This window comes from Semicossyphus pulcher, unplaced genomic scaffold (assembly GCF_022749685.1).
Source record: "Semicossyphus pulcher isolate SPU_LCO1_2020_fin unplaced genomic scaffold, fSemPul1.0.p SCAF_22, whole genome shotgun sequence".
Classification (NCBI taxonomy): domain Eukaryota; kingdom Metazoa; phylum Chordata; class Actinopteri; order Labriformes; family Labridae; genus Semicossyphus; species Semicossyphus pulcher.
In genome coordinates this window covers 9879718-9891076 of record NW_027211696.1, presented here as the reverse complement: position 1 = coordinate 9891076, position 11359 = coordinate 9879718, and the positions used below count along the sequence as shown (strand labels likewise).

At 41.0% G+C, this 11359-nt stretch overlaps 2 protein-coding genes across 4 annotated transcripts; one reads left to right on the top strand and one right to left on the bottom strand.

The window, feature by feature from the left end:
- Positions 1-1895: 1895 nt before the first annotated feature.
- Positions 1896-5292, top strand: rabepk (Rab9 effector protein with kelch motifs). Of its 3 annotated transcripts, none has more exons than XM_069673650.1 (8): positions 1896-1956; positions 2239-2363; positions 2441-2595; positions 2823-2978; positions 3181-3345; positions 4469-4618; positions 4769-4918; positions 5031-5292. In XM_069673650.1, the coding sequence occupies exons 2-8, from the start codon at positions 2311-2313 to the stop codon at positions 5255-5257; spliced, it is 1056 nt and encodes a 351-aa protein (XP_069529751.1). In that variant the 5' UTR covers positions 1896-1956; positions 2239-2310; the 3' UTR covers positions 5258-5292. The 3 variants fall into 3 exon arrangements, with proteins under 3 accessions (XP_069529751.1, XP_069529753.1, XP_069529752.1); XM_069673652.1 differs by having other exon boundaries at positions 1904-1956; positions 2309-2363; XM_069673651.1 differs by lacking the exon at positions 1896-1956 and adding an exon at positions 1997-2140.
- Positions 5293-5601: 309 nt separating this feature from the next.
- Positions 5602-9230, bottom strand: hspa5 (heat shock protein 5). The gene is made up of 9 exons (XM_069673300.1): positions 9092-9230; positions 8414-8553; positions 8078-8309; positions 7820-7957; positions 7623-7735; positions 7137-7527; positions 6802-7039; positions 6546-6713; positions 5602-6454 (listed from the first exon to the last, which is right to left on the bottom strand). Exons 2-9 carry the CDS (start codon positions 8527-8529, stop codon positions 5877-5879), a joined length of 1974 nt encoding a protein of 657 aa, XP_069529401.1. The 5' UTR covers positions 8530-8553; positions 9092-9230; the 3' UTR covers positions 5602-5876.
- Positions 9231-11359: the final 2129 nt, after the last annotated feature.

Below are 11359 nucleotides of genomic sequence, written 5' to 3'. Positions count from 1 at the left end.
ACCTCCAAGAGATGCATTTTCAATTTGCGCTGGAAGATTGGACATGACTGTGCAGTTTTGACTCGGGGTGAACTGTGGGAGGAGACGAGAGAGAGAGCTCTGTGAGGAGATGTCCGGATTGCCACAGGGGATAGACAGGCACCTACAGACTGCAGAGCAAGAGAGCTTGATCAATTAGAGTGACACAGTATGTAAGTCTACTAAACACACAATTACAGTTTTAACAGTCACAAGCCAGCAGGTAACACAGGAGGCATACACAGATACAAGTGTGGCGACACTGTGAGAGTCTCTGATCCACAGCAATCCACAGACAGGAAAAACTCACCTTGTGGTGTCGTCTCAGGGAAACTTTTCACACACCTGGTTTGACGGGAATATATAAATTACAAGTACATGTAGTTTTGAAGCATTAACAATCTTATCATCTCCCATTCTACAGCTGCAGGAAGCATCCCTTTTGATTTGTTCTATCAGCTCCCACTGTATCTGCACCACTGTGCTGACTGTGCAGGAAGCTTTACATTCACATCAGCATGTGACTTTGTCAATGTATATACCCTTTAAGAGATTTTTATCATTTATAACGGCCCATTTAGTGTATCTGATTCTGGGTACATCATCGCATTCAGTGCATCTGTCTTTTTCTTTTCCACAAAACTATCTCTTTCTTTCTTTCTCTCTTTGTTTGATGCAGTAGTTAAAAGGAATATCATCGAAGGAAATGAAAATAATTTGTGATGCTTAAATAAACTACCTTGGTATTCTTTTAAAGCAGCTCCACACCTTACATTAGTACATTTCAATGGAAAAGACAATGGCGCAACCTACTGGACATGTTATGAATTGCTATTTCTTAGCATGTTGGACACAATGCAAAGAGATTATACTGAAGAACTTGAAGAAATACATCCAATATCTAGTGAAATACACTATTTTATTAACTATGGCTAACATATAAAATGTATCCATTTAATATACTTTAAATATAAGCTTAATTCAAAAGAGGCAATGTGCCTGCAAACTTATTTCAGATGTATTTTTTAAATATATGTTTTTATATTTTAAATGTATTATGTACGGAAGCCCTTAGCGGACAAGAATCCATACATTTTATTTACTCGGTTTTCCCCATAGACTGTTTTTTTCCCCACGATAAGGGGTAATGTTTCTCTCGAAAATACACAAATGTATTTTTAAAAACACCATTTTACACATCGTTATATGCAGAGGAAGGTAGAGAGAAGTACACATTCTCTATGTCTCACTTTATCTCATATAACGTTCAAGCACAAAGTAATTTAAACACATTAAATCTTTATTTAGCTTTATTTCTCTCTGCTAAAGTTATTGTTACTCATTAACAAATGTTACTATCTCATGACATGTTAGCAAGTTACGACAGCAAAGTTACTCTGTTAAAAAGACAAAATATCTGACAAATGTGGAGAAAAGCTCTATTACCGTTTAAATTAAATAATAACGAATGAATTCAACTATGTAGGATAGGTACCTCTGTACTCAATCAAATACTTTGGCGCAGATTTTATCCATAGCCTACCTTTTTACTTGAAGTTGTAGACTGGAGTTTTTCAAACTGAAGACACCGTTTTTTTCGTGACTTGGACAGGGCAGATGTTTAATTGCTAGCTTGGAATTCATTAATTAACATTACGTTTTGTGCATGATAAAATAGGAACTTTGTGGGAGCATTCAGGACAGATGTTGCGCATGCGCTTCGAGTGACTATGGCAACTACATAAACTGACAAACGTAGTTAACGTAACAGTTTGCGTACTGATATTTTTTTACGTAGAGTTGTGCTATGCTCGGTTCGAGTACATGCTAACGTTACACTGTGCTTTTATCTTATAACCGTTGTTATTTTCTGACAAGTGGTTCAGAGGAATACTGACTGCGGGCGGATAGTCTCTCTCTCTCAACCCGGAAGTACAGGTTAGTGGGGAGGAAGCTCTTAACATGCTCGTTTCAGTTAGCAAGTAGCAGCTCGTGTGTTCATCAATTATTAAGTGAAATGCCGTTAAATTAAGTTATATTTGTAGATAGAAGAGCTTACGTTAAATAATTGGATTGCTTTGGATGAGGCAAAATTCACTTAAGGGCTTTTACATCAGTTAATGTAAGACTTATTACGATCATAATGAATAATATCAATAATAATTTTGACCAAGTCTAATACTGTATCAGCTTGTCATTAATCGCCCCTGTTATCACCAGTGACATTGTTACAGATTGAATCCCGACAAGAGAAGTAATAACACCAGGTTCATTCATACATCTTTGACAGCCATGGAGTTTCTCCCAGTACTTGACCCACTAGATAAACCCAAAAAAGGATTATGGTAAGCAAATACAGATTCCACTTTTAATGTATAAAGATAACGTTTTTAACTTGCTGAACTTGTTTTCTTGTCAACAGGTATTCTTTGATACCCAGGGGAGGAGCTCCAGGTGTTAGCGTGGGTCACACCTGCACGTTTATTCCATCTGCAGATGAGGGAAAAGGAAGAATCCATATTGTTGGAGGAGCCAACCCAAGTGGCAGTTTCTCACATGCACATATCATAAATCTAGGTAAAAAGTAAGAAACTGTCTAGGGATATCTGTTTTTTGTTGTTGTTTTTTTTAAATATAGTATATATTTGAATAAAGCTTATATAATCAATATGTGTGAACAGGTTAACATAAGGGATTCAAGCATGTGTGCCAATTAATATGTACTTGGCAGGGTTCTTAGTATGTTCTCTTTACATTCAGATCATGAGGCTTTTTTGCATTCTTGTCCTTTCTGACTCCACCAGATAATCATGAATGGGACATCCCGGAGTGGGAGGGTTTGGAGCCGCGGTATGAACACTGCTGCTTTGTGCCGGAGAGCTGCGCTCAGAGCCTGTGGGTGTTTGGAGGGGCACAGCAGAGCGGAAATCGCAATTGTATCCAGAATTTACAACTAACAGGTAAATCCCAATCTAGGTTCACCCTGTAATCTCTAATCCTTATTAGTAGCATAGCACTTAGGTAATTACACAGAGTAATTCTGACTTAATTCATAGAAGAGGAGCTAATTTAATGTAGCAGTTAAAACTTTGCAAATCACTTGGTTTTTAATTGTTCTGTATGTAAACACTGATTTCTGTAAACTAATTTCTGTTTGTCCAGAGAGCGGGTCTTGTTGGAAGAATGTATCAGTGAATGGCAAACCCCCCAGTCCGAGGACGTACCACACCAGCTCAGCGTGCTTAGGGGACAGACTGTACGTCTTTTCTGGCGGGGAAGCAGGAGCTGCACCTGTCTCAGACCCCATGCTTTATGTCTTTGATACAGGTTTGTGTTGAATTAACCAGCTGAGCAATATAATAGGCGTGTTCTTGCAACGCAACACCCACCTATGATGTTTACAAGGTATGCTGTATTACCACCAACACTGAGACAGTTTGCCCCACAACCCTACAGGCTAAATTACTTTTTTATTTTATGATCCTGAAAATACATAATTGTCATTATCTTGTTCTATTTATTTTGAATTGAGATTGTAAACGTGACTTTTTCGGAAATTATGTGACAAATCGAAATTGACTATTTTAGAGATAACAGAAAGAGGTAGTTGGCAAACTGCACAGATGTTCAGTGGCTCCTTATCCCCTTTAGAAACAAACCACAGGTGTTTTTTTTATTATTTTTGTTGAATAGATTCCTTCTCAGGACTGATTTGACGTGAATGCATGCTTGATTGACATGTTACTTTAAGTTTTGTTGCACCTGTTAAATCAGGCTAACTCTTCATAAGTAAATAAGGTCTAATCACAATGAATGATTGAAAACACCTGTGTGGGTGCGCAACACCTTTTTAAAGGGCCAGTTCGCCAATTTTCAACCTCAGTCCTATCATGCCATTATGGGGAGCTAATGCCATTAGGGTAGAAAAAAATTCAATTTCGCTCTGTGCCTTTGGAGGACGCTAACTGCTTTTCCAATGGGCCCTGGAAAACCTCTGCTAGGCTACATAAAACATGTGGCAGAGGCCAGGGATCTTTCTAAATGCATGCTGGGTGTTGTAGGAATATAGAATGGACAAAACCACAAGCTGTTTGTATAACTTTCTCCACAGCTATGTCAATTACACATATTACTGCTTCTATTGATTACAGAGAACAACAGTTTTGACTAACAGTGACTTTTTGTAGGGGCATATTGCTTTAATATCTTTGTCGCATTGCATTTTGTGCCTTAAGGGTCCTGTGTTTTAGTGCATGTTGTCTCTCTGGCATTGCTAGCATGGATACTTACATGTAACAGAGCCATCATAAGTGTCATTAGTAGCACCTGCCCTTTTCCTAGAATAAGTCACACTGCAACAATATAATGTATCCTTTAAAATACTCTCCTTATTTACCACAATGACAACGATAAGCAAATATGTGAACGCTTTTATCCTTTTTCTTCCCAGTGTCGTCCACATGGTCCCAACCAGAAATACAAGGCCGCCAGCCGCCAGCCAGACATGGCCACATTATCGTAGCAGTGGGTACAAAGATCTACATTCATGGCGGCATGGCTGGGGACAAATTCCACAACGATATGTACTCTCTTGACACAAGTAAGCCCTATCGCTCCTGAATCATAATACAATCAATAAAGCTAATTTATTTAAGCTGTCTAGCATTTATGTCAAGATAAACATACTGGAGTAAATTGTAAAGGCTCAGAACTAAAAAAAATATAAAAGCACACACCTTCTATTTTAAAGGGAGCATGAAGTGGGAGAAAGTGCAGACCAAAGGAGACATCCCACCAGGAGTAGCGTCCCACTCAGCTGTGGCACTGGGCAAGAACATGTACATTTTTGGGGGAATGACAGCAGATGGAGCGAGCAACTCTATGTACAGATTCAACAGTGGTACGCAAACTTTTAGAAGCAATTAAAATTGCTTGATTTGTCTTACACATCACTTGAAATATAAGTCCTCTCATTACATTTAGCTTGTGTACTTTTTTTCTCCTTTTTGCAGACAAGAATAGATGGGTCCTCATGAAGTTTGAAGGAGATATGCCACCCAACCGCCTGGACCACTCAATGTGTTTGTTACCATGGAAGGTGTGTGCGGAGGGGAATGAAGATGAGGAGCAAGCCAACAGCCCGGCAGCCTCAGAGACAGTAAATTTAGCCTTTGTATTCGGAGGGATGGACACTCAGGGTGTCATTCACAATGACTGCGTCGTGACTGTGGTGTCGTGATGTTGTAATAAATTGTTTTAATGTTTTATTGGAAACCCAGGATGTCTATTTTGTACTGTTGATACTTAAATGAAAAATGTTTTTGCAGGTTCACTAGAGCTCTGAAGCGTAGATCTTGGTTCTAAGGACAGGCTGGAAACAAATATAATGACAGACAATAAAGTGACATTTTGTATCAAACATTTATTTCAATGTCTTTCCAGAAGTACAACGACCAGATTCAATAAATAACTTTAGCCTTGCCTGTGGACATAATGAGCCCTTGATGCCACAGACTTCGAACTCAATGGACCCACTAACACCTGCCCCCCCCGCCCCAGCCCACCCCACCCACTAAATCCCTCCCAACTACATAACCCCAACAGGACTGCCTGAGAACAGCAGCAGCAAGCCTCATATCCAGGCTGACGAATATCTCCGCCTTGCAGCGAAGAGAAAACACCTCTCCCGCACACTGAAACCTATTTTTAAAGTCTTTCAGAAGATTCAGCATGGTTGGTTGTTATCGCCACCCCTTCCCAACCGTTCCTCTCACTATTTGAGTCCCATCAGTCCAATATGTACATCTAGGTGCCGCTACCAGAGAGGCAAGGGGCGACAGAAGAGGCATCAAACCTGCCTACAACTCATCCTTCTCCTCTTGCTCGCTCTCGCCGCCCTCGCCGCCCTCTGGTGGTGGTGCTCCTGCACTGCCATAAAGCTTGCTGATAATGGGTTGAACCACCTCCTCCAGCTCCTTCTTCTTAGCCTGGAAGTCCTCCAGCTCAGCTTCCTGGTGGGACTCCATCCACTCAATCTTCTCCTCTACTGCCTTCTCAATGATTTCCTTGTCCTCATCCGACAGCTTGCCACCGAGCTTCTCCTTGTCGCCGATCTGGTTCTTCAGAGAGTAGGCGTAGCTTTCCAGCTCGTTGCGGGAGTCGATTCTCTCCTTCAGCTTCTTGTCCTCGTCGGCGAAGCGCTCGGCGTCGTTCACCATGCGCTCGATGTCCTCGGGCGTCAGGCGGTTCTGGTCGTTGGTGATGGTGATCTTGTTCTTGTTGCCTGTGCCTTTGTCCTCAGCTGTGACACGGAGGATGCCGTTGACATCGATCTCAAAGGTGACTTCAATCTGTGGTACGCCACGAGGTGCGGGAGGGATGCCAGTCAGGTCGAATGTGCCCAGCAGATGGTTGTCTTTTGTCAGAGGACGCTCGCCTGAAGAGAGAAAGAATGAATGATTAAGCTTTTGCAAGATTTCGTTTTTCATGCGAGTTTTTAATTCATGTTAGGAGTGTGCAACTCTTACCTTCATAAACCTTAATGGTGACAGTGGGCTGGTTATCAGAAGCTGTAGAGAAGATCTGAGATTTCTTTGTAGGCACCACGGTGTTCCTGGGGATCAGCTTGGTCATCACTCCTCCAACGGTCTCAATACCAAGGGTGAGGGGGCACACATCCAGAAGAACCACATCACCTAAAAGAGAGGAAAATGTTCAGTAAACGGGATAAAAATGGCCACTTCAATGAAAAAGATACAAAAATGTATGATAAGGATGCCTTACCAGTGTCCTCCTCTCCAGAAAGCACTCCAGCCTGCACAGCAGCTCCATAGGCCACAGCCTCATCAGGGTTGATGCCCCTGGAGGGCTCTTTGCCATTGAAGAACTCCTTCACCAGCTGCTGGATTTTGGGGATACGGGTGGAGCCTCCGACCAGGACAATCTCATCAATGTCAGGCTTTTTCAGGTCAGAGTCTTCCAGCACCTTCTGTACGGGCTTCATGGTGGAACGGAAAAGGTCCTAAAACAATAAAAGATTAACAAAAAGTTAATAAAATCAAGAATTGGTGCTTAAGTCAACCCTTTAACAGAACTGAAGTGATTGATTTATAACTCACCATGTTGAGCTCCTCAAACTTGGCACGGGTCAGGGTCTCAGAGAAGTCCTCTCCCTCAAAGAAGGACTCGATCTCAATGCGGGCCTGGTGCTGGGCGGACAGCCCCCTCTTTGCCTTCTCAACCTCGCGACGCAGCTTCTGCACAGCGCGGTTGTCTTTGCGCACATCTTTGCCGGTCTTCTTCTTGTACAGCTTGATGAAGTGCTCCATGACGCGCTGGTCGAAGTCCTCGCCTCCAAGATGAGTGTCACCGTTGGTGGCCACCACCTCGAACACGCCATTGTCGATGGTCAGCAGGGAGACGTCGAAGGTGCCGCCACCCAGATCGAACACGAGGATGTTCTTCTCACCGTCTCTCTTGTCCAGACCGTAAGCAATGGCAGCAGCAGTTCTACAAAAAGAAAAAAGAATATATTAATTAAAGGGTTTCAAGTTTCAGTTTCAAACCGTTAACAGATGAATACATTATCTTACTAGGATACTTACGGCTCATTGATGATTCTCATAACATTCAGGCCAGCAATGGTTCCAGCATCCTTGGTGGCCTGGCGCTGGGCATCATTGAAGTAGGCAGGGACAGTGACCACAGCATGTGTAACCTGAGGGAAAAATGAGAGCATTAGATTTGATAATGCATATTTTATTACCAAGTGTTATATCCTTGTATACAGATATTTTTGTACCTTCTTGCCCAGATAAGCCTCAGCAGTCTCCTTCATCTTAACCAGCACCATGGCAGAGATCTCTTCAGGAGCAAATGTCTTCATTGTGCCGCCACCAATGTCAACCTGAATATGGGGTTTGCTCTTCTTCTCAGTAACCTAAGGAGGAACATAAATCATCAATGTTATACAACATGACAGATGCTCAAACATTAACCAAAAACATGAAGACTCGATCACAACTACCTTTACTTCAAACTGTCAATAGTAGAAATTTACCTTGAATGGCAGGTACTTGATGTCCTGCTGCACAGAGGAGTCCCCCCAGGCGCGCCCAATCAATCTCTTGGCATCAAAGACGGTGTTCTCAGGGTTAGAGGTCAGCTGGTTCTTGGCAGCATCACCAATCAGACGTTCACCCTCACTGGTGAAAGCCACATATGATGGGGTGATGCGGTTACCCTGGTCATTGGCGATGATCTCCACACGGCCATTCTTGAACACTCCAACACTACAGGAACACATAAAATTTGTTAGTGTCATTTAATTTTCAAAGTTTGCATTACTACATTGTGATCAAAACAATGAAGACAGCTGTCACTCTTGTTTTCTTACCATGAGTAGGTGGTCCCCAGGTCGATGCCAACCACAGTCCCCACACTCTCCCTCTTGTCGTCGTCATCGGAAAACACGGTGCCGGCCATCAGCATTACCACCCACAACAGCTTCATCCTTGCTCGCTTTTTTTGTCAAATCTACGGAGAAGAAACACATTGTAAGAAAAATGTGGCCTTAGGCTCATGACGTGTGCTCCCTGCCTTCCTTGTTCACCAAGCTACAAGCTAAGGCTAATGCTGGATGCAAGTTACTGGGTCTTAAAATTCATTATGTAACGGAAGCGGGGCCAAAGAAATCACAAAATGTCAAACCTCTAAGTCTTGAAAGAGCACTGGTAAACTGGGTGGAGCATAACTGCCTCTTTCTATGGATGTTAACACCCCTGACTACATTTTTTTTTTCAGTCCGCCGGTAGCTAGCTAAACCACGTTAGCGTGCTTAGCAGGCATGCAGGGGAACATAACGTGCCATAGGGAGCAGTTAAAAGTACTTTCTTTTTGCATGGTATATTGCTGTAACATTGGCTGTCTATTAGCATTAAAACATATGGTTAACATCGGTTTAATACATCACTATCGTCAAAGTTGGCTTAGCTGTCTTCATCATAATAAAAATGTCTTCAAATTATGTCTTACGTTGTCGCAATATCATATTCAAAACAATGTTTTCACATACCTTTATCGCAGAATTGTCAGTCAATTAACGGCCTTGACGTTGCCTCAATTGGTACAAGCCTCCCAATGCAAAGTGTGTCTCTTTTATCTGCCTTTTCTGTACTCTTTCCTCTGTGAAGTGATGTTGAATGAACAGTGCTCTCTCCATATATAAGCCGTCACTTCTTCCCAATCGTGGAGGCCTGCCATTGGCTGAGCAGCTGCTCGTTGGAACGCGCTGATTGGTTCCACCCGGCACGCTGGCCGCCGGTGATTTGCACACATCAGGTCTCGGCGACGTCACGGCTTTTCACCACTGTGCCGCTGCTGATTGGCTGTCTGTCAAGGGTATTCATGAACACAGTTGGAGCACTGACACGCCACTCTAAAGACTAGGGAAGTAGACTTTTTCACATTTTACAGGCTTATATTTGAAGTGAGTGCAATTTTTTTGTTATACTAGACCCACATGTATAAAACTTGCATTCATTCTCATGTTTCTGTTGTTGAGCTAGTTTATCTGAGTGCATATTTTGTTGGTATCATGAGTAGTAATGATGACTCACTACAATGAGTAAGACATGTAAAAGCCATGTGTAATATGCATGTGACTACATAGCCTGAAAGCAAATGTTGTTGCATCAGATGAACTATTTTCAGACATTTTCATCATTGAATGTACACACTTGCAATTATGGCTGACGATTCCCATCATCAAATGCAAGCAACACGCAATAGTTAGAACATAAAGTTTTAACATAGAGGCACTTTCCATTTCAAGTACACCTGTGATCAATATACATAATCATTAACACACTGTACATTTAAGCAGATCAAACACAATGACACACACTGTATTATCTTACGGCCTACAGTTTCAATGACAAAAGTCTAAATAGGTCAATGTTAGGTAACTGGTTGCCAAAGCCACACTCTAGTCTGTTTGAACCCTTTCAAATATGTAGACTTATGCCAGCCAAAGTATTTAGTACTGTCACTAAACATTTAATCAGATGTAGCCTGTGTTTCTCTTAATTATGATGCTCGCCTATGTATGTATTTATGTAACTAACACGAAGTTCTCTTCTCTTGTAAAACCAAGCTGTAACACAATAAATATGAAAAACAGAGTGAAAAAGTAAAATCTGCAAATAGGATGAGGTTCAAAAACAAATCAGCTTGTTTCAGGAATTTGTAGAATCAAGGATTATTTAAAACAACACAGAAGATTAAATAATGTTGGCCTTCAGAACTATTTTGTAAACAGGTGGATTGTGCTTGTGATTGGAGGGTATAAAGTTTTGATATGCCCCGTGCTTTCTGCTGATCTCTGTCACTGGCAGTGTGTTCATTTAACCTTTGCTAAGGTATCCTCCTGTCCCTGTGTGGTCTGAGTGCTGTGGGTCAGACTGAGAGGAAAGCAGAATTATAATTCTTCATTTGTCTTCAGGGGGATTCTTGAGCACCAACTAGCCTGTGTGATACGAAATAGAAAGTAAAACAATGACACTACTGAATACTGGAGGAAGTGATGGAGATCAGATATAAGAATGGTGCCAGCTGAAATGAAGAAAAACGCGAATTAAAAACATCATAATTAACAATGGTTGTTGTTTTTCTTTTTTGTTTGTTTGTTTTACATGGTACATAATAATTGACCTCTAACCCTTAAACCATTAGAATAGCTATTTTCTGGCATCATATACATTAGAATTACTATTTTGTGTCATAATCAATATATGTAAAGATTAACATTTCTGCAACAAAAACACCTTATTGTTCTCTAATAGAATATATCTGTAAGAAACAAAGTTAGCAAGTGGTAGCTGTGGTTGTGTGAATATGGGGTTAAAATGATTCCCTTATTCAATGATGTTCATTCACCCACAGTTAACTGATTTAAATACAAGTTTATCCTTACAAAAACACAATAACTTAATTATATAGCCCTTGTAATTATACAAATTGGAATTAGCATACCTAAGCTATTATCATTTATATTACCACCTTACAGTTAGAAATTCCTGAATGTAAATCCATGTAAATGTCACATGAATTTCACATGAAGTGCTCTACAATGTTGACTCTCAAATAAAATATGATGCAATTTTCATGTAGGAACTTGATAAGAGTCATATATATGGATGCCCAAGTGGTTATCTTTCAATTTACATTAGCTCAGTGTAAGACTGTCAAGATGTAGGCCTACACAGTGGTCAGAAAAAAGAAACTTAACAAGCAGAATGAAAGGAAAATTGATACATTTCTAATATGAAAGATATACACTCAC